Source organism: Rhamphochromis sp. 'chilingali', assembly GCF_963969265.1.
Source record: "Rhamphochromis sp. 'chilingali' genome assembly, chromosome: 19".
Classification (NCBI taxonomy): domain Eukaryota; kingdom Metazoa; phylum Chordata; class Actinopteri; order Cichliformes; family Cichlidae; genus Rhamphochromis; species Rhamphochromis sp. 'chilingali'.
The window spans coordinates 6,738,950-6,762,311 of NC_137946.1; the positions used below are offsets into that span (position 1 = coordinate 6,738,950).

The following is a 23,362-nucleotide window of genomic DNA, read 5'->3' on the forward strand; positions in this document are numbered from 1 at the left end:
AAAAAGTTATGTGTAATAGAGAAATTATACACGGAAGAAGTATTGAACACATAAAGAAAGGGAGGTGTAAAAGGCATGGAAAGCAGTGACACCAGCTGAAATCTATCAGTAATTTCCAAGCAATCCTGCCACTTAATTCAAATTAAAATGAGCTGGTTCAGTTCCAGCTGGTGGCCTATTAAGGTCTGTCATTACCAAGGTGTCACACAACAAACATCTCATGACTGGTAAAACCAGTGAGTTCTCTCAACACCTTTGTAACCTTATTGTTGCAAAACAAACTGATAGCACTGGTTGCAGAACTGATCACTCATTTACCATAAACTGGCCACAAGTAGGTGCTCCCTGAAAGACAGAGGAGTGAAAAGAATTATTAGAAGAGTTGTCCAAGAGCTAAGGATGATAAAAATCTGCAGGTTTATTTATTCAAAGAAAACAATAAGTAATGTATGCAACCGGCCTGCATTTTTTTTTCTGTGATAATGGTAATAGTGATATAGTAGTGTGGTAATAAGCCCACAGACAATAATCATTTGACTCAGAATTCTCCCAGTGTGCTACTGAAATGTTGACTTATGAATGAAACAATCACTCAAAAATAAAGTTTAAATGTGTGTCATAAAGGTAAAGCTTTTAATTAACGGACATCAGTTCCCACAAGTCCACAGTCACGTTCCCAACTATATGGCTACCAAAAGCATAGCTTTGTTCTGTCTTTGTCAGATAGATGCTCGAAATACTGCTATTTTTTTATGTTTTTGACAGGGTCTTTTACAATGAATGCACAATAATTTCATGATGTTACTGAAACAACATGTGGCATTTAGTTATATTTTTTGGTTAAAATGTCACCACCTGTGTTTTTGTATGTTTGTGTATGACTAGCCTGTTATATCTATTCAGGAATCAGATGGCCAAGGATGCCCTTTCTGTCGCTGTGAGATCAAAGGCACAGAGCCCATTATTGTGGATCCCTTTGACCCACGAAATGAGGGCTCCAAGTGCTTCTTCCTGGACCAACACAGCTCCCCCTTGCTGGACCTGGATGATGAGGAAGACCGAGAAGACTGTCTTGTCATGAATGGACTGGCCAACATCAGGAAGGTAATCTACACAGGATCAAAAGTATTAATACAGACTTAAATACACTGCTCAAGAAATTATATACAGTTATATATTATATGTCTAAGGAACTTGGAAAGAAAAATGTCTGGACTTCTTTAAGTTGCTTGAAGATATTTCATCTGAGAAGCGTCTTCAGTTCTTAGATGGTGGAGAGTCTCAGAATTAAGGCCTGTGGGAGTGACGCCCAAGAGCGACATGGACATAGAGCCCCTATTGATCCATATGCTATTTGGTCCATTTGACCGTGTCCCTTGGTGTGCTGTTTAAGGTGCTGCGGGAGTATGGGGTGTCCCTATACAACTGTAGCAAGAGCTTGGTCCACATAGTCGGACTCATTCCCGAATGGGTGTTGGGCTCCGCCAGGGCTGCCCTTTGTCACCGATTCTGTTCATAATTTTTATGGACATAATTTTTAGGCGCAGCCAAGTGGCAGAAGGCTTTCACTTAGGTGGTGTCAGAATCTCATCTCTGCTTTTTGCGGATGATGTGGTTCTGTTGACTTCATCTGGTGCTGGCCTCCAGCTCGCAATGGAATGCTTCGCAGCCGAATCTGAAGCGGCGGGAATGAGGATCAGCACCTCCAAATCTAAAGCCATGGTTCTCAGCCGGAAAAGGGTGGAGTTTTCAAGGTATCTACATTGAGGCTGTGGATAGCTACAGGTATTTTGGTGTTTATTTGAACAATAAACTGGACTGGACTCATAATACAGAAAAGGGTATTAGGTATTAGGATTCTCTCTAATTTACACAGGGTCAAAAGTATAGAATAGGATAGAAGACTAGAATAATCCTTTAATTGTCCTACAAGGGGAAATGTGGTTGTATCAGCAGCAAAAACACACATATACAAACAGAACAGGACACAGAACAGAAACACAGTTTTTACATATTTACATCATGGACAATAGTTACCAAAGCAGAGTACTGTACAGTTATTAAAATTAAAGTATAGATAAGTGGCAAACCCAGGTTGTAGTGTGCAAACAGTGCAGGATACTGAAAGATGTTTAAATGCTTATTGGGCGACTGTGGCTCAGGGGGTTGGGAATCGCATCTGTAACCGGAAGGTCGCTGGTTCGATCCCTGGGCTCTCTGTCCTGGTCGTTGTGTCCTTGGGCAAGACACTTTACCCTACTTGCCTACTGGTGTTGGCCAGAGGGGCTGATGGCGCGATATGGCAGCCTCGCTTCTGCAGCTGTGGCTACAACTGTAGCTTGCCTCCACCAGTGAGTGAATGAATAGTGGTATTGTAAAGCGCTTTGGGTGCCTTGAAAAGCGCTATATAAATCCAATCCATTATTATTATTATTAAATAGTTAAGAATATTTAGAATAATTAGAAAAGTGTAGATTGCGTATTGTACCTGTGCATTAAAAAGTAGACATGTAACTTGTGTATATATAAACTGAGAAAAGTAATGTGCAATGTAAATGTAACACAGTAAGGGGAATTGTTGAAAAGAATATATCAATGGACCAATAGGCTCGACTATAGGAGCACAGGGGTGTGTTCAAATGAGACACAGAGACAAGAATGTAACTCAAAAGAACCGGCCAACTTTAGTGACATAAACCATAAGGTTGACAAGCACAGGTTAAAGACACTTTACAATGGTAGAAAGGAAACTTACAAAAATTAAAAGAAAAGTAAAACACAAACTACTAAAGCAATGACTTGGCCAAGTGTTATTTTTGGTTTTCAATGTTCGGGTTTCAATGCTCGGGTGCACCCTAGTAACCTGACTCCTTAACTCTTATAGAACAGATTACACAAATCCAATGTACATTCAAATGAAAATCTCACACTCTTTTCACATGTGGAGAATGTTCTACACAACAGCTCATTATTTAAAGTCCCAAATAAAAAATGTCCAAGGGGTAAAGTCCAAAAAATTCCCAGGGTGTGAAAGAAAATAGGGATGAGAGAATGTCAGTCAGTGGTCTTATGTATAACCAGCTGTGCGTGAAAGTGTGAGTGATACAGTCCTACCACACCGCAAGGTGCAGCAGATCATCAAGTGGAAAAGAAGCGAATCTCAGTCTCTCTAAGTCCAGGTGGGAAGGCTCGCCATCTATTTCACCGGAGGAATCCACCTCAGGAACAATTCAGCATACAAAAAAAACCTGACCTGTCAACGGACAGGGTCAGAAGAGCAATTCAAATATTAATTATGCTGTTCTAGCTATAATTCACAACTTAGGATTTTGTTTAAATCACATTCAACATAAATTTGCAATAAAAATACTCAAATTTGCAAAAATAAAACATTTCTCTTACACAAACTATGCATTAAACCAAGTAAAGTCAGTGCATATGCATATATGTCGCATATGCGACAATTATTAATCAAACAATTGAGATTAATTCAGTTTCTCAACAATAAAATATGAAACAGACGTGAACTAACTGAGACATACAACATGTGCTCACCGATCTCAGCGCATCACGGCCGAAGACAATGGCATAGTGTCTCTCGGTCGGAAAATGCAGGGCTCTAAATAACGTAACAGGACATGTTTTCTCTTTAATAACCGTAATACGACATGAAGGAAAAATAAACATAAGTTGCGCTTCAAGTGTTACCTTACTTCTGGAAGCAGATTGAGATGAACTTCCAGGCAGTTGATAGCAACCAGAGCTAACAAAGGCTAACAGTTTAGCTCCACGCGGTACTTTCTAAAGTCACCAGAAAAATGCAGCATTTGCCTATTTACTCACTGTGGCTACTTTTAACATGAAAGGTAGCTGATAACCAGTGAACTTATGTGCAACACAGTTGGTTGCAACTTATATCTAATACTTTTTTCCAGCTCAAAAGCTTCAGTCTCTCTTTTCTCCTGCCAGCGCGCGACTACCTCCACACATAGCAGCAAACACAGAGCACGTAGGTGGGACATACAGCGGCAGACTGCTCTCCCATTGGTCAAAACATACTGGGACCTGTGCATTTCGATTGGTTGGGCAGGCTGTCCATCTCTCCTCATATCAGTCCTTAAAGTGGTACCCTCATTGTATGTGGGTTACACCCTCCCCTCTTGATGGTATGCCCGTCCCTGGGCATCTGCAGGGTGGCAGTCTTGGTTGTCTCCCAAACATCAATTCATAGGGGGAAAATCCAGTCACGTCACTCTTCGTACAATTATATGTGGGTTACATAAACATTAGGGGTCCAACGATACACAAAATTCACGGTTCGGTTCGGTTCGATACTTTGGTGTCACGGTTCGATATTTTTTCGATACAAAAAAAAATGTTCATGCCTTTTTAATTTGTAACTTATTAAAATCATAAATATATATTTTAACTCAAAAGTACAGTTTTTAAATTTAATGTTGCTGAAACAACAAAGTAATTAAAAAAATAAATCTATCTGATGGAGAAATCCCTCATCTTTGGAAAAGAGAGTTTATTACAGAGAAATGGCTCTTTCCAAAATAAAAGCTATACTATACGCTTCTTCTGGGCTATATTCTCAGCAGCATATTAAACATATCAGGTCCCCATAAGGAGAATCATGTGCTAACGGCTGTCTAAATGACTCGGATAAAGTTTGTAGCATGCTGCTTGTTGTTTTTGTCTGCTTCCACTTGTCTTTGCACTAGGATGATGTCGGCGTAAATGTGCAGTCACATTCACTGTGTTCCCACTAGTGCTGTCAGCGTTAATCTGAAATGACGTTAACGCCACAACACGCAAGTCTCCGTTAACGAGCTACCGCGGATCGCCCCGTGCGTGGGGCTGGACGGCCAACACGTTAACGAGCTAACTGCGCTAACGCACTAGTTCCCTCCAATGTAATTGAGCATTACGTGGCACATCCAACATACTGTTTTACTTTTGTCCATGACGCGCTTACCTTCAGGGTCATACGTCACATGAAAACCAAAATAGTTCCAAACGCCACATCTGAATGAGGGTGGGGGAGGTTCAATTTGCCATGTTGCAAGGAGAGCTTAACTTCTGTCTTGCTAGCTTGCCCTGCGCTCAGTGAATCTGCGTTCGACTACTCCGCCTAGGCTGCACTGTCGAGCGCAGATCCACTGAGCGCTCAACACAGACAGCATCGTCAGAAGGAAAGTTGATAAAATAAATTAAAAATTTTGTATTGTTCGATACATATGCGTACCGAACCGAAAGCATTGTATCGAACGGTTCAATATCGATACGAGTATCGTTGCACCCCTAGTAAACATCTATGTTTGTTGGGAGCAGTTTTGATTGTACAGTCTGACAGCTGCAGGGAGGAAGGACCTGCAGAAACGCTCCTTCATGCATCTAGGATGCAACAGTCTGTCACTGATGGAGCTCTGCAGTTCAGCAACATTTACATGCATGGGGTGGGAGACTTTGTCCATCAGAGAAGTTATTTTGGCAAGAGTCCTTCTGTCTCCCACCACCTGCACTGGATCCAGGGTGCATCCCAGAGCTGTCCTTCCTGATAAGTTTATCCAACCTCTTCCTCTTAGCTGTCGATAAACTGCTGCTCCAACATACAACACGGTAAAAAATGATGGATTCCACCACAGAGTCATAGAATGTCTTTAGAAGCACTCCCTAGACTCCAAATGACCTCAGCCGCTTCAGTAGGTAGAGTCTGCTCTGACCCTCCCTGTAAAGAGCATTAGTGTTGTGGCTCCAGTCCAGTTTATTATTCAGGTGAACACCCCGGTACCTATAAGAGTCCATTATCTCAATGTCCACTCCCTGGATGTTCACCTGTGTCAGTGTGGTGGGTCTGTCTCCCCGGAAGTCCACCACTAACTCCTTGGTTTTCCCAGTGTTGATCAGCAGGTGGTTCTGCTGACACCAGTCCACAAGTCCAGAGTCCACTGTCTGTACTCTGAGGCTACGTCCACACTAATGCGTTTACTTTTGAAAACGCATGGTTTTCTCTCTGTTTTGGCCTCCTGTCTACACTGAGACTGTGTTTTCCCCGAAGGAAAACGCATCATATTGAAAACGCTCTCAAAAACAAATACATTTAAAGACGGTGCTTTCACATCGCAGTGTGGACAGTGAAAACGGAGACTTTTGAAAATGATGACACATGTTAGTTTTATGATGCAGTCATGTGACCAATTAAACAAAGATAGCGGAGGGCATTATACAGCAGTTGTTTTGTTTGCTCTCAATTTTGACAGCCCTATTAAAGATTAATAATAATAATGGATTGGATTTATATAGCGCTTTTCAAGGCACCCAAAGCGCTTTACAATGCCACTATTCATTTACTCTCACATTCACACACTGGTGGAGGCAAGCTACGGTTGTAGCCACAGCTGCCCTGGGGCAGACTGACAGAAGCGAGGCTGCCATATCGCGCCATCGGCCCCTCTGGCCAACACCAGTAGGGTAAAGTGTCTTGCCCAAGGACACAACGACCAGGACAGAGAGCCCCGGGATCGAACCGGCGACCTTCCGGTTACAGATACGCTTCCCAACCCCCTGAGCCACGGTCGCCCATGTACAAAATATCAGTTTGTACATGCTTCAGATAGCTTTTCTTCAAATTCTTTAATTCTCACTCGCTTTTGCAACTTTGTAATTTTGTGTTACTCGTAGCAACAACTCCACCTCATTGTTAGTCCATTTAAAAAACCTGGTGCTTTTCCTCGACAGTTTGCCGTGACGTTTCAAAGAGCCGGAAAGTAAATAAAGGGCAGACAGAAATGAGGCAGGCCGAATCTTAGTGTTTCACGCACGTGCAATGCTTGAACGTAAGCGTTTTCGGCCGTTTCAATGTGGACGCACATCTCTGTGAAAACGACTGAAAGTGTGGACGCAGAGCGTTTTCAGACCTTTTCACCTTTTCAAATCTATTCAGGATGTGTGGACGTAGCCTGAGTCATCCTCACCTGTGATGAGGCCGACTATGGCAGAGTCGTCAGACAACTTCTGTAGGTGGCAGCGTGGGGAGTTGATGTAGAAGTCTGCAGTGTAGAGGGTGAAGAGGAATGGTGCCAGCATAGTTCCCTGTGGGGCCCCCGTACTGCAGACCAGCATATCAGAGACACAGCCCTGTGCCCTCACATATCGTGGGCGTCCTGTGAGGTAGTCCAGTATCCACTGGGACACGTGGTGGTCCACTCCTGATAGCTCCAGCTTGTCCCTCAGAAGTCGTGGCTGAATGGTGTTAAAAGCACTGGAGAAATCAAAGAACAGGGTAGCTGGGGACCAGGAGAAGATGAGCAGTGACTGGCTGTCATTGTTGACCAGCCAAGCTAAAAGCATTGTGGTTCATGGTTAAAAAAACTGCTGATGGTTTGACACCATCTGATGACATCTTCTTATGGTTGTTAGTCATAACCATTGACTACAATTGGTAGTAACGCTAAGACGGAGACTTATAAAATTTACAGAAGTTAGGATGGTGGAGCCATTTGAGCCATTTCTAAACAACTGCAGATTCCAAGGCTTACTTCCACAGTCCAAAAAAGAGCATTGGCCAAGCATGTGTGAACATGAGTGTTAATGTTTATCTGTCTCTATGTGTTAACCCTGTGACAGACTGGCAGTCTGTCCAGGTTGTACTCTGCCTTTTGCCCCATGACAGCTGATGATAGATAGTACAGTACTATTGAAAATTGAATACTGAGCTCTAGGTTATATCTAACCTTCTCATTATGTTGGCTATGATACATCACTTCTGGAGCAGTGGCGAGAGCATAATCTCGGGTAATCAAAACGGGAAATAACATTTTACCACATTTTAAAGTGGTGTAGATTTGCTTCCATCTATCCCCTATAAAGAATGTGGATTCTAGCAGTCTCTAATCAGGATAGAACTGGTAATAAACGACTAAGATTTTTTTTTTTAAAGTTTATTTACCTTTTCCCTTAGCAATGTGGCGAGCATCAGAAATCGCCAATGGTGTCGCCCAGTTCTTCACCTGTCAGCCAACACAGAAAAGCCCATGGGGGAAACTCCAGCCAATGTGTCCAGCACCTCAGCCTCCCACCTGTCCCACCACGACGTGACCTTATCAACAAAGGTGCCATTCGCTCCCCATCTGCCAGTCCCATCTGCTCCCCCAAGGTCAGTCACAGTTCAGCACACTGCCACTATGAAACCCCTCATATGTTCACCTGGCACACAAGTGTTTAAGTTTATTTACACAGTTTCGACAATGTTTACTGACCAGCAGAGAATTTACATGACAATCCACAAATTACTCCAAGTGCCCCAAATGCTGCTAATTAAATCCACTTGATTCACTCACTGATCATGATTATCAACTGTTACCATCTCTATAAAAGTAGCAGTCTTGAGTATTAAGGTACGTGTTATCACAATGCTATGGAGACCCAGAGTTTACTGACAGTACTATTTGAAAAAAAAAACCAAACTGAACAAATATGGCTTATTTGGAAGGTTGCTCTCTAAAAAGAACATGTTTGCATAGCTTAGGTTTTTTTTTTTAAAAGTTCATCTGAACAAGCCAGAAGATTTCTGGAGCAGTATCCTTTGGACAGCAAAAACCAAAGTGGAGATGTTTTGCCATAATCTACAGTGCTATGTCTGATCAAAAGCAGACACTGAATATTGGCAAACACACGTCATTCCAGCTGTCAAGCACCGTAGCTTGAGTCAGTCATATGAAAAGGAATATTTTTGTAATCTATGAGGAGTTCAGGGCTGGATGTAATTGTAATTATAATGGTCTGTATAATTATTTAATAGTCTTTGCCACATTGTTGCTGCTGCTATCTCTCCTTGGTTATCGTTTGAAAAAATGACACTTTAATATCTATATTATAATATATATATTTAATATCTGGACAACAAAGATTTAAGAAACACTTCATTTATACAGTGAAATACAGTGGGGCAAAAAAAGTATTTAGTCAGCCACCGATTGTGCAAGTTCCCCCACTTAAAATGATGACAGAGGTCAGTAATTTGCACCAGAGGTACACTTCAACTGTGAGAGACAGAATGTGAAAAAAAAATCCATGAATTCACATGGTAGGATTTGTAAAGAATTTATTCGTAAATTAGGGTGGAAAATAAGTATTTGGTCACCTCAAACAAGGAAAATCTCTGGCTCTCACAGACCTGTAACGTCTTCTGTAAGAAGCTTTTCTGTCCCCCACTCGTTACCTGTATGAATGGCACCTGTTTGAACTCATCATCTGTATAAAAGACACCTGTCCACAGCCTCAAACAGTCAGACTCCAAACTCCGCCATGGCCAAGACCAAAGAGCTTTGGAAGGACACCAGGAAAAGTATTGTAGACCTGCACCAGACTGGGAAGAGTGAATCTACAATAGGCAAGCAGCTTGGTGTGAAAAAATCAACTGTGGGAGCAATCATCAGAAAATGGAAGACATACAAGACCACTGATAATCTCCCTCGATCTGGGGCTCCACGCAAGATCTCATCCCGTGGGGTCAAAATGATCATGAGAACGGTGAGCAAAGATCCCAGAACCACACGGGGGGACCTGGTGAATGACCTGCAGAGAGCTGGGACCAAAGTAACAAAGGTCACCATCAGTAACACACTACAACGGCAGGGAATCAAATCCCGCAGTGCCAGACGTGTTCCGCTGCTGAAGCCAGTGCATGTCCAGGCCCGTCTGAAGTTTGCCAGAGAGCACATGGATGATACAGCAGAGGATTGGGAGAATGTCATGTGGTCAGATGAAACCAAAGTAGAACTTTTTGATATAAACTCAACTCGTCGTGTTTGGAGGAAGAAGAATACTGAGTTGCATCCCAAGAACACCATACCTACTGTGAAGCATGGGGGTGGAAACATCATGCTATGGGGCTGTTTTTCTGCCAAGGGGACAGGACGACTGATCCGTGTTAAGGACAGAATGAATGGGGCCATGTATCGTGAGATTTTGAGCCAAAACCTCCTTCCATCAGTGAGAACTTTGAAGATGAAACGAGGCTGGGTCTTCCAACATGACAATGATCCAAAACACACCGCCCGGGCAACAAAGGAGTGGCTCCGTAAGAAGCATTTGAAAGTCCTGGAGTGGCCTAGCCAGTCTCCAGACCTCAACCCCATAGAAAATCTGTGGCGGGAGTTGAAAGTCCGTGTTGCTCGGCGACAGCCCCAAAACATCACTGCTCTCGAGAAGATCTGCATGGAGGAATGGGCCAAAATACCAGCTACTGTGTGTGCAAACCTGGTAAAGACCTATAGTAAACGTTTGACCTCTGTTATTGCCAACAAAGGTTATGTTACAAAGTATTGAGTTGTATTTTTGTTATTGACCAAATACTTATTTTCCACCCTGATTTACGAATAAATTCTTTACAAATCCTACCATGTGGATTCATGGATTTTTTTTTCACATTCTGTCTCTCACAGTTGAAGTGTACCTCTGGTGCAAATTACTGACCTCTGTCATCATTTTAGGTGGGGGAACTTGCACAATCGGTGGCTGACTAAATACTTTTTTTGCCCCACTGTATGATGAAACCTTTGGACTATGTCTTCCTTACAACCCTCACATAATTAATGATAAATTTAAAACAAAAATTCACAAATTATTAGCATATTCAGAACATTTTATTAAATATTAGAGACAAATTGCTGTGTACATCTCGTTACTATCCAAATAACCTACAGTTACCGTATTTACATGGGTAAAAAATGTTTCTCAAGACTCGAGCCCCAAACCTCGAGTCTAAGTCTCAAGTCTGAAGGCTTTGGTTTTTGCAACTTAACTGTGACTCGAGTCTAAGTCGCGAGTGCAAGTAGCCATCTCTGGTTTGACACCCCTGTCTTGTGATTTGTTCAGATTCAGTTTTGCAATCCTAAACCAGGGCTCGCAAAATTTCAAAATCCCTGGTAGCCCTTCGGGCAGGGACTCTTCAGTTTTTGGTAGCCCAAAATAAATTTAAGTAGCCCGAATAAAAACGAGAGCAATTTTTTGATTGATGATTTGTTTCCTGTTTTGTTTCCGTTACAATATTATACATTAAAGTATAATATTGTAACGGAAACAAAACATTAATCAAAAAATTGTTGAAACACAAATTACAACATTGTATAAAAATTGCAATCATCAACTCAAATACTTGGTTCTAATTGAACAGAAATTTCTATGAACTTGTAAGAACTGTGTAGGACATGAATCAGTCTGTGTCAGATCCTGAATTTGAAATTTCCACTGAAGTCACGGGTAAGAGGCAAGTGGAACCAAGATCGAGGCCATTTGCTTTTTGAAGTTTGCAAAGACTACTAAATTTTGCCAGTGGTAGTTCACTCTTTCCAACATAGTACGGTGTTCTAAACAGATTTTTCAGGTTTATTTTTAGTATGTTATTTGGAATCGGTGTTTGTTCTGGGAAAGATATTGCAGACTGAGCAATAATGCATTTCTTGCATTTTTCATGGGTTCTATTGGGGGCCTTTCTTAAAATTACTGGTCCCAGTAACAAAGGCGCTTGTCGACTCAGAAATCAAGGGAAAACCAACAACATACCCGGTAGAACATTATGTTATTTACACGGGTGCACATAAGTGGTCCGCATGTGCGCATTCGCTGTCAAAATAAAAGACGCGCACCAGATAAGAAGTTGCAACGCGCGTTTGCGTCCATATAATTAGTGCGCATGCGCCAACCAGCGTGCAGCCTGTTACAGTCGCTCCTGCTTTTTCTCTTAGTTTAGCTCTTTTTTTCTTGCGTATTCTTTTTTTTCTGACTTGTATTTTCATCCGTTTATTATCTTTTACTCAATCATGTGGATTGAGAGAGTTTTTGTTCTTCTGGTGGCCGTGGAACTGTTACTTTTATCAAGGAACGGGACCGCGGCACATCTCCTACACTCACGGACTGTTTACTCCAGAGATCAGCTGATCGCCCTGATGCCGGCCGGCTCGCTGGCCAGGCCCGCAGAAGTACCAGCTGAAATTTGGAGTAAACACATCGATGCAGAGGTCAAGGACAGAAGAGAAGAAAGAAGGAGATGGTGAGACAGCGGAGGCTCGAAGCGAGGAGGAGGTATAAACCGTGTCTGCCGTCTATCGTAATGGGAACTGTCCGATCGTTATCGAATAAAATCGACGAGCTCTCAGCACTGGTACGGAGTCAGAGGGAATACCGAGAGTGTAGCCTGATTTGTTTCACCGAATCATGGATGCACCAGGACATTCCTGATGAGAATGCTTCCGTGGAAGGCTTCCACACTGTTCGCGCGGACAGGGACAGCATCGCTAGCGGTAAGCGGAAAGGAGGTGGGCTTGCTGTTTTAGTTAACAACCGGTGGTGTAACCCTGCCAACATAACAATCAAAGAAAGGATTTGTTGCCCGGACATTGAACTGTGTGCTGTTGGACTCAGGCTGTATTATTTACCCAGGGAATTCTCTCACGTCATCTTGGTGGCTGTTTTTTTTTTTTTTTTTTGAAACGATGATTTATTGATTTTGTCAGAACAACACGAACATCAACAAGTCAGCACAGCCAAGCACAAAAAAAGAAAAAAAAAAAAAAAAAAAAAAGGGGGGGAAAACACAGACATTAATCAGTGTGTTTAAAAACAAACTGCGAGTCCCCTTTATGTAATAGCACAGTAAGGTCATGAGGTAGGTGATCAAGCAGAGGCTGCCATATGCTGCAGAATGCATTACAATTGCCCTTTATGATGGCACTGAGGCGCTCCATCGGCAGCACCCTGAGCAGTTCTCTGTACCACTGTGTAACAGTAGGAGGCCGTCTCTGAATCCATTGAAACAGTACACATCGCCTCGCCAAATGTAAAAGTTTACTTAACAAAAGCATCTGTACAGAAGACAGAGAGAGCCCTTCTATAGATAGACCCAGAACGAACAGCATAGGGTTCAGTGGGATCGTTCGGTGGAAAATAGAGCAAAGCTCTATAGCAATATTCTTCCAAAATCTAGTAATTAAAGGACATTGCCATATGCAGTGGTAATAGGTCCCTACAGCCGTATTGCACTTCACACAAAGAGCAGAAATCTGAGGGTGAATTTTATTTAGGAACTCCGGCGTACGCTGTAGTCTATGTAAGATTCTGTACTGGCTTTCCTTTAGTCTGTTACAGGGAAACAATTTCATGGCAGATCTGAAAGTTTTGGACCATGCTTCCGCACCAACCTGAGCTTTGAGGTCGGTTTCCCACCGAACCCTGGCCTTATCAGTGGTTATAAAGTTCAAAGACAACAAAGAGAAATAAATTTCTTTTTTGTAGTCATTTCCTCGTTAACTTTGAGAAGAAAGCTTTCAACAGGGTTCAAAACTGGTTGATTGGCTGGAAATTTAAGGGAGTTCACATAATGCCTTACTTGCAGGAATCCAAAGAAGTGTTTCTGTGGTAAATTATACTTAACTTGAACTTGATTAAAGGCCATAAAACTACCCCTTTCGAACAGATCACAAATAAATCTTACACCTTTGGAATACCAATCATCAAATATATTAATGCCAATACCCGGGGGGAAAGCTTTATTCCTAGTTAGAGGCTGCAGTGCACTAGAGAAACCTCTTCTTCCGACGTGGGCAGTAATATCACGCCAAACCTTTAAAGTGGGCATCAAGACGGAATTAGTTCTGACACCAAGAGGGAGGTCCGCCAGGTCAGTGGATAAGAGACTAAGAGGTGAGAGAGGGTCACAGCACCAGGCATCTACCGATGGTTCGCCCCGGTGAAGGAAGGAATGTAACCACCCTGAGATTATTTGTGCATGGCAAGCCCAGTAGTAATATAAAAAGTTAGGCAGTGCCTGACCCCCCTCATCCGTGGGCAGTTGTAAAATCTGTATCTTTAGTCTAGATTTCTTCCCACGCCATATGAATTTAGAAAGACATCCCTCAATCTCTATGAATGTTTTTCTGTTGATCCTGAGAGGCAACATTTGAATGGGGTATAATATTCTGGGTAGCACATTCATCTTGATTAAACTTATTCTACCCGTCCAAGACAGGGGGAGGTCAAACCACCTATTGAGGTCATTCTTGATTGAGGCCACAATCGGCTTGAAGTTCAACTTGTACAACTCCGCTGTGTCTGCGGACACCCTGATACCTAAATATGTGAAACCCGTGGTCGACCACCTGAAAGGGAAATTAGGAGGAGCGTCCCACCTCCCCCCGTCACCCAGTGGCAAAGCTTCAGATTTATCATAATTTATCTTATACCCTGAGAAGAGGCCAAATTGGTTGATGATATGTGTCAGTGCAGGAATAGAAGTTTCTGGCTTAGTGAGAAAGAGCAACACGTCATCTGCATAAAGGGAAATCCTGTATTCAGTATTCGACAAGGTCACCCCACAGATCTCAGGATCAGTTCTTATAGCCTCTGCCAGTGGCTCCAAAGCAAGTGCAAACAACAGGGGAGAGAGGGGGCATCCTTGCCGCGTTCCCCTACCCAGTGGGAAGACATCCGAGACCGAGCCATTAACCAAGACCCTTGCAGCTGGGGCCCCATACAGCAGTTTGACCCACTTGACAAATTCAGATCCCAAACCAAACCTGTCCAAAACATCAAATAGATACTCCCACTCCACCCGATCAAATGCTTTCTCAGCATCCAAAGAGATCGCAAGAGCCCTATAATTGGTGTTCTGAGAGAACTGCGCAACATTTATGAGTCGGTGGACATTGGAGCGGGAGTATCTATTCTTGACGAATCCCGTCTGGTCAGGCTTTATCAGAACCGGCAGAACCTCCTCCAAACGTCTGGATAAAATTTTGGACAGAATCTTACAATCCACACTAAGTAGACTTATAGGTCTGTAGGATGTACACAGATCCGCGGGTTTATCCTTCTTTAAGATCAGGGATATATGGGCAAGGTTTAGGGTGGGTGGAAGCACGCCCCTCTCAAGAGATTCTGTATACATTCCCAACAAAGGACCCGCCACATGTTTGGCCATTTTTTTATAAAACTCTGGCCCAAACCCATCAGGGCCCGGAGCCTTCCCGCTCTGTAAGGATTTAATTGCATCCAAGACCTCCTGCACCCTGATAGGGCTGCAAAGATCCAATCGACTTTCCTCTGACAGTATAGGGAGGTTAACAGTGTCAAGAAACAGTTTCCTGGCGTCTACAGTATTTTGACACTCAGGGGAATATAAGTCTTGATAGAACTCTTTCATTATTTTGCTGATAAGTTTAGCCTCAAACTGTAAGACACCTGCCTTATCTTTTAGAGAGGGTATTGCATAAGAGCCCCGTTTCCCTTGGGCAAGTCGGGCGAGCAAGCGTCCAGGTTTGTTGCCTGATTCAAATAATCTATGCTTCGCATAGAATATTGCAGTTTCCGCTTTCTGAGTTAACAGTTGGTCCAGGGCCGATCTAGCTGCATCCAACTTCCGAAGCACAGAAATAGACGAGGATTTCTTAAACTCCCTCTCCAAGTCAGTGATATCGCGTTCAAGCACTAATTGTTTGGCTAAGTTGCTCTTCTTTTTTGCCGAGGTAAAAGAGATAACGGAGCCCCTGAGAAATGCCTTACCCGCCTCCCATAGAGTAGAAGCACTAACCCCCGGTAAGTCATTTGTAGAAAGATAGAGTTCCCACTGATCTTCTAAATACTTTACAAATTTAGGGTCACTAAGGAGAGCTGGGTTTAGCCGCCAATGTCTAGACGAAGGGTCATAATAAGGTGGTGATAGCTCCATTGAAACTGATGAGTGGTCCGAAAGCGCACATGTGCGGATCAAACAGCCCCGAGTTCTGTCAAGGACAGATCCAGAAACAAACATGTAGTCAATTCTGGAAAAGGAAAAATGGGGGCGTGAGAAAAATGTGAAGTCCTTCACATGTGGATTACAAACTCTCCAAGCATCAAAGAGACCAAGATCTGAACAGAGGTCCGTTGTAGCCTTTGCCATTTTTGAAGATGGTTGAGATTTTGGTGGATTATAATCAGTTTCAGGATCCAAGCCACAGTTAAAATCCCCACCAATTATTACGTGGTTCGGACACACAGGGGAGGTTTTTGCCAGAAAATTTGAATAGAACGATCTATCAAAAGTATTTGGTGCATAAACACTTCCCAATAGAATTAATTCCCCATATAGAAGCCCAGTAATCAAAATAAATCGTCCGTCCGTATCCCTTACAATAGTATGTAGCGTGAATGGTAGATTTTTATGGACCAATATTGCGACGCCTCTACTTTTAGAGTTAAAGGAGGAATAATAAATTTGTCCCACCCAATCACGTTTGAGTTTTAGGTGTTCGGAATCTGTGAGGTGAGTCTCTTGCAGTAATGCAATCTGCACTCTATCTTTTTTGAGTAAGGAAATTATCTTGCGCCTCTTAATGACGTGGTTAATTCCCTTGACATTAAGAGTAATAATTTTAGTGTTACTCATTGCAAAAGTAATCTGTCATTGGACAAGAATCGTCAACCCAAGGCAAACAGAAAGAGCCATCATAATAAAAGACATGTGAAAGACTTAACCCATGGCCTGAACCGGCCGTGCTGACATGAACAAAACCATCACAAAAAGATGGCAAAGGAACCTTCACCCACACAACAAATTGCATACAATAACAGAATTAAGATAAACGTCAAGGTATCACGGACTAAAAACAGACAAACAAGAAACAAACAAAAATGAAAATGCCACCCACCGGGTGGTGTCACAAGCCCAGTGCAGCCAAAAGAAGTTTCACTCCACGGGAGAGAAGGAGAGAGAAGACAAGAAAAAGAGAAAAAAAAAACAAAGCAAAACCCCGCCCCCGCTCCCCAAACCTGAATGGAATCGGGTTACTGTCAGTTGTGAATCAAAATTAGAGACTGAGTAAACAATTAGGCTATTTTCCCCGTTAAACCGTCTCTGCCTCCTCAAACTGCGTTAAACGCTGCGGACTCAGGCGTCCAATGACACGGTCCCAGTTAAGTCCGGCAGTGCCACAGTTTGTACGGGGCAAGCATCTATTAATCCAGCGCATTGATGAAACTTTGTGCATCTTTAGGCGATTCAAACTTGTGCTCATTGCCATTGTAAGTCAGCACAAGCGTCGCTGGATAGCGCATCCTAAAGCGGATGCCCTTGTCGATTAAGGCACGGCAAGAAGCATTAAATCCCCGTCGTTTCTCACGGATCGCGTAGGAGAAATCCTGATGTATGAAGATCCGCTGCCCGTCGTGGTGGAGTTCGGGGGCCGCTTTCACTGCAGCCATAATCCGCTGTTTATCTCCGGAGTTGTGGAGCTTGATGATCACCGGCCTGGGGTGAGCACCCCGCGGGCCGAGGCCCCGGTGTGCGCGGTCAACTTTAATGCGGGCTTTACCCGCGGAGCTGTGTCTCAGCCCGAGTGTGGCAGGCAGCCAAGCCTCAAAAAACTGAGTAGGGCTCTCACCCTCCGCACCTTCTTTCAGGTTAATGATGCGAATATTGTCGCGCCTGCTGCGGTTCTCTAAGTCGTCCAAACCTTTTGCCATAACCTTAATCCTCCCCTCCGCTTCAGCCAGCCTCCCCGCGAGGTCAGTCACCCCATCTTCCATATCTGAGATTCTCTGCTCTGCCTCCGTGACGCGTTTGGAGACGTTTTCCAGCGAGGACGAAATTTTCTCCAGTGTCCCCGACAGTGCAGACAGTTTTTGGTCAATTACCTCACTGATGCTATCGGTCACCTCACGGACGAGAGTTGCGGTGTCCACCGGGGGCGAGGGCTGGTCGCCCATTGCTACTAGCATGTCAGTTTGGCTAGCATTGTTCATCACGACGGCCGTGGTCTTTCGAGATTGTATCTTCGTCTGCTTCGACATTATTTAACTTCCAAAAAGCGTATTTAGGACTGCTGAGTATTCCCAAAGCTCTCAGTCACTAGTTTAGGTAAAAATATAGACAGTAGTGCGCATTACACTGTGATAAGTACAGGTGGGAGCGGGAGCACAGTGAAAGCACGTCTTCTAGCCTACCATATTCACCGGAACTCATCTTGGTGGCTGTTTATGTTCCTCCCTCTGCTAACCCCACAGCTGCATGTGACACTATCCACTCTGCCATAGCCCGGTTACAGACTCAGCACCCGAGTGCCTTTATTGTGATCTCGGGTGACTTCAACCATGTATCACTGGACAATACACTAACAACATTCAGACAATATGTGGACTGTCCCACCAGGGGAGAAAAAATTCTAGACCTACTGTATGCTAATGTCAAAAATGCATACAGCTCCTCCTCCCTCCCCCCACTTGGTAGGTCAGATCATAACCCGATTCACCTCATCCCCCGCTATGTGCCAATTGTGAGGAGGGAACCTGTGACCATGAGGACTGTTAGGAGGTGGTCAGAGGAGGCCTTAGCGGAACTACAGGGCTGTTTCGAGGTGACCAACTGGGAAACACTCTGCGAGCCTCACGCCGAGGACATCAATGGGCTTCCTGAGTGTATCACAGACTACATAACTTTCTGCACCGACTCCATTGTTCCAGCTCAGACTGTTCATTGTTACCCAAATAACAAGCCGTGGGTGACTAAGGACATCAAAGCCCTCCTCAACAACAAGAAGAGGGCTTTCAGAGGGGGCAATAAAGAGGAGGTGAGGAATGTCCAGGTGTTACTAAAGGACAAGATCAGAGAGGCTAAGGACAATTACAGGAGGAAGCTGGAGTGGAAACTCCAGCAGAACAGCATGAGAGAGGTGTGGAGGGGCATGAAGACCATCACTGGATTCAGGCCAACCAACAGCAGGGGAGCTGAGGGAGGTGAGAATAGAGCTAACGAGTTGAATCTGTTTTTCAATAGATTCGACACCACAGTGTCTGCTCACACCCCCACAACCGCACCTGTAGTCAGCCTGGAATCCAGAGCCACACCACTGTGCCAGCCTCTCTCTTCACATGGCGCTGTTGCCTCCTGTGAGATTCCAGACACCCCTCCCCCACCCATCACCTTCACTCAAGAGATGCAAATGAGGAGACTTCACTCAGGCAAGTCTGCTGGACCAGACGGAGTGAGTCCCCTCGTCCTCAAGACCTGTGCCCCCCAGCTGTGTGGAGTCTTTCATAAACTGTTTATGCTGAGTCTGAGTCTGCAGAGGGTCCCAGTGATGTGGAAGACATCATGCCTCGTCCCTGTACCAAAGACACCACGTCCCAGTGGCCCCCAGGATTACAGGCCCGTGGCACTGACCTCTCACATCATGAAGACCCTGGAAAGGCTCATCCTGGACCAGCTGCGACCCATAGTAAGACCACATCTGCATCCCCTTCAGTTCGCTTATCAGCCTCGTCTCGGAACTGAGGACGCCATCATCTACCTGCTCAATCGTGTCTACACCCATCTGGACCAGCCGGCGAGCACTGTGAGGGTCATGTTTTTTGACTTTTCTAGTGCTTTCAATACCATCAGGCCGACCCTCCTGGGTGATAAGTTAGCAGCGATGCAGGTGGATGCTTCTCTGGTGTCCTGGATTGTTGATTACCTGACAGGAAGACCACAATATGTACGTCTCCCACAGTGTGTGTCTGACAAGGTAATCAGCAACACAGGGGCACCACAGGGGACTGTCCTCTCCCCCTTCCTCTTCACCCTCTACACCACAGACTTCAGCCACTGCACAGAGACCTGCCATCTTCAGAAGTTTTCTGATGACTCTGCGGTGGTTGGATGCATCAGCAGGGATGATGAGACAGAGTACCGGGCTGTGGTCGACTCCTTTGTCACGTGGTGTGAGCAGAATCATCTGCAGCTCAACGTGGCAAAGACCAAGGAACTGATCGTGGACTTCAGGAAGACCAGGAAACACTTGACCCCTGTTTCAATCCAGGGGGTCAGTGTTGACATTGTGGAGGACTATAAATACCTTGGAGTACACATTGACAATAAACTGGACTGGGCTAAAAACACCACAACACTTTACAGGAAGGGCCAGAGTCGTCTCTATTTTTTGAGGCGACTGAGGTCTTTCAACATCTGCCAGAAAATGCTCAGGATTTTCTATGAGTCTGTTGTGGCCAGTGCGATCCTCTATGCTGTTGCATGCTGGGGAGCAGGCTGAGGGTAGCAGATGCCAACAGACTTAATAAACTAATCCGTAAGGCCAGTAATGTTGTGGGGATGGAGCTGGACTCCCTCAAGGTGGTGTCGGAGAGGCGGATGCTGTCCAAGATAAAGACAATGTTGGATAACACCTCCCACCCACTCCATGACATGCTGGTCAGTCACAGGAGCACGTTCAGTGAGAGACTGAGATTACCGAAAAGCACCACTGAAACGACACAGGAAATCTTTCCTGCCTGTGGCCATCTCCCTGTACAACGCATGCACTTAACACACTGGTTACTGCTACAACTACACATGTTTCTTTTCCAGCTATTTATTAAGGAGTGACTTATGTATATGTATATATATGTATATATTGTACTATTCTTAGTTAGCGTATTGTCTGTCTTGTTAATGTTGGTTTATGTTGGTTTATAATAGAGCACTGTAACAAAAAATAATTTCCCCCAGGGATCAATAAAGTATTCTGATTCTGATTCTGATATAAAAAGGCACTGTTTTTGTCCGCTAGAGTGGGATTTTCACGGCACATTCTGCACTAAATCTCTGTGCATTCATCATTTGTTTGAAGCCAGCTCACCTCCTGCAACCACTTTTCCGAGAATACGTGCTTCTTTTGTGGTTCGGACTCCTTCTGACATTTCTTTGGAGGTGGAGGAACACCAAAGTAATTGCGTAAAGGAGCTTGCTTCTTCGACATCTTTAAGAGTTCTAAATAAATGTCTGTTCTCCTCCAGAAAATCTTATGTACGCAAACACGCGTTGCAACTTCTTATCTTGTGCGCGTTTTTTATTTTGACAGTGAATGCGCACCTGCGGACCACTTATGTGCACCCCTGGTTATTTAGCTTGTCATATTGCAGCCACAGAAATTCTTTTGTCCATGAAACCATAAAGCTGCACTTTCTTTTTGCCTTATAGTCTGATTTGTCATAACTTTTCCGTTTTGTGGTAAGCTTTTCTTTGGCTGTCACTCCTTCACCCTGACCTGTCTTATTTGGCTCAGCAGAACTAAAATATATATCCTGCTGCTTTTACACACGCACTCACATAACGCTCAGCGATTCTCTGCGCGATCAACCTCTCACATGTTTAAGCTTGCTGCGGGAGATTTCACTTGTCATGTTTGCATAGTAAGCTAACGATTAATAAGACGATATCAGAGGAATTGGTGCGCAAATTATCGTCACCAATCAGTGCTATCGCTCTCTATACACAGTTCGCACGATTGCAAAGTGAAAGCAAAAAACAAGCGCAAATTCAAACGCGATTTCAATATGTCACATATTGACAGTGGCTCACCGATGCCAATGACATAATTACCCAGCTACATTTCCGAAAGAATGCAAAAGCATTGACATATATTTTTCCTTCCTACGATAGCCCGACGGGCAGGGCAGAGATAGATTTTGGTAGCCCGACTGGAAAAATCGCTAGCCGTTGGGCTAGCGATTTTGCGAGCCCTGCTAAACCATGTTCTTTTAAGTAGAAAAATGCTTTTTTTCTGGCAACCCTTTTAATCCAAGGCACAGTCATACTTGTTCAGTCTTTTGCAAACTGAACTTTAACATTTAACTAATAATAACAGAGTCCTGTAGAGTCTGAGATTTGGCTCTTGGGTTTTCTGTATTTTCTCTGAGCATTTTACAGAGGTAAATTTATGGAGATTTTTACTCCTGGGAAGATTATGGCATTGTGTTAGCACACACCTGAAAGTGTGAATAGTTATCTGTCTCTCTGTGTTGGCCCTGCGATCTGTTCAGAGTGTACCCTTCCTGTTGCCCTATGGTAGCTGGGAGAGGCTCCAGTTTCCCCATGAAGAGAATGGATGGACGACCAGATTAATTAAAAGAATTTAAAAAAATGTAAATCCAGGTATCAAATTAGTTGTCTCATTTAATTGAACAACTTTATCTTTCTACCCCTTTAGTCTTCACCAGGCATATCTAGGAAGCAAGACAAGCCTCTTCCAGCCCCACCTCCTCCACAGAGGGACCCACCACCACCTCCTCCTCCCGAGCGTCCTCCTCCTGTCCCCCCTGAATCACACCACTCTTCGCTCCCCAGTTCCTCGTACATGTCCTCTTCTTCTACAGGCATGCTGTCAGAATTCCAAATTTCCTCTGAGACTTGGTGCTCCAAAGACAGCCATTTGACAGATGCACACAAGACTGGAGGGGAACACCAACTCCAGCTGGGACCCACTGTGCCTTGTCACTTGCACCGAAGACCACTCAGTTGTCCATCTGTGGAATTTGTGAGGTTACATCAAAGGTTGGACGGGGCAGGAAATTCAGAGAGCTCCAAGGTAAAGATTACGTGTCTTTTAAATATTTAAAATGATAAGCCAGTACTGGACTGTATTTTTTTTAATTTACTAAGTAAAAGAAAGGATAAACTCTCACAATTCTGGGAGGAAGAATCCTAACTGTGACTTTGTTTAGTCTCTTCATTCTGCCCCGTGAGGTTCGATGTGTCCAGAACTGTGGGATGGGTTTGTCATGGTTCTTTGACCCAATGTTTTGTTTGTGTGGACTTTTGAAGCTTGTTTATTATCACTGTTGTATTCTTAAAGACTGATTTATTTTTCTTAGTTTAGTTTCCATGTGCTTATGAGTTTCTGATTATTGTTTTACCTCAGGGATTCATGTTAGTTTGGATTTTTTAGTTTTCTTTAGCATTTCCCCTTTTGTCTTACCCTCTGTCCTTGTTTATTACCCTTCAGTAGGGCTGCCACAAACGATTATTTTGATAGTCAACTAGTCACCGATTATTTTTGCGATTAGTCGACTAATCAGATCATGCATCCATTAGACGTACAGCTTATTGCACCAGCATGCATCTGCTCTTATATAACTATCATTAGCTTACAGCTTTAAGTGTTTAAGGTATGTGCTAACTAAAAATAAAGACAAGATGATAGTTTATTAAATTTTAATGAAATTTGCAGATTGTTTCGGTGAAGTTTAATAAACTCCTTGCTATCTAAAATATAACAGGACACCGGAGTATATTCTCCAGCATCTCACACTTCTGATAATCAGTTGTCTGCTTGACGTTTATTCAGCTGTGTAAAAACTATAACTTTAATCTCAGCCAAACCGATTTACTCAGGAACAAATAAAATACAAAAAAAAAAAAAAAAAGCCAAACAATAACATTTTTAAGTTATCTAAGTGACCTATATATGTTTAACCTGAGTAGCGAAAGTCCACGGTGGGTTTGAAAACGATTTGCAGGGAGTCCGGTGTTCTCACGGGCTCTAGTGAGCCTTGCTCCCAGCTAGCT

The 23,362-nt window shown here is 43.7% G+C and overlaps 1 protein-coding gene and 1 long non-coding RNA gene across 10 annotated transcripts in view; one reads left to right on the forward strand and one right to left on the reverse strand.

Moving 5' to 3' along the window:
• cblb (Cbl proto-oncogene B, E3 ubiquitin protein ligase) overlaps positions 1-23,362 on the forward strand; it is a 174,848-nt gene that overhangs the window by 80,173 nt on the left and 71,313 nt on the right. For all 8 annotated transcript variants that reach the window (XR_013969943.1, XM_080867435.1, XM_080867433.1 and 5 more), the window contains 3 exons: positions 904-1,104; positions 7,967-8,161; positions 22,005-22,382. Coding sequence is in view for 7 of the 8 variants with exons in the window: in XM_080867435.1 (XP_080723561.1) it covers positions 904-1,104; positions 7,967-8,161; positions 22,005-22,382 (774 nt within the window). In the remaining variant the exon portion in view is untranslated. The remainder of the gene's footprint in view (positions 1-903; positions 1,105-7,966; positions 8,162-22,004; positions 22,383-23,362) is intronic.
• On the reverse strand, positions 3,068-4,169 carry LOC308387418. 2 transcript variants are annotated; one of them, XR_013969945.1, is made up of 3 exons: positions 3,709-4,168; positions 3,556-3,619; positions 3,068-3,253 (listed from the first exon to the last, which is right to left on the reverse strand). It is a non-coding gene; the product is annotated as an uncharacterized lncRNA (long non-coding RNA). The 2 variants fall into 2 exon arrangements; XR_013969944.1 differs by having other exon boundaries at positions 3,556-4,169.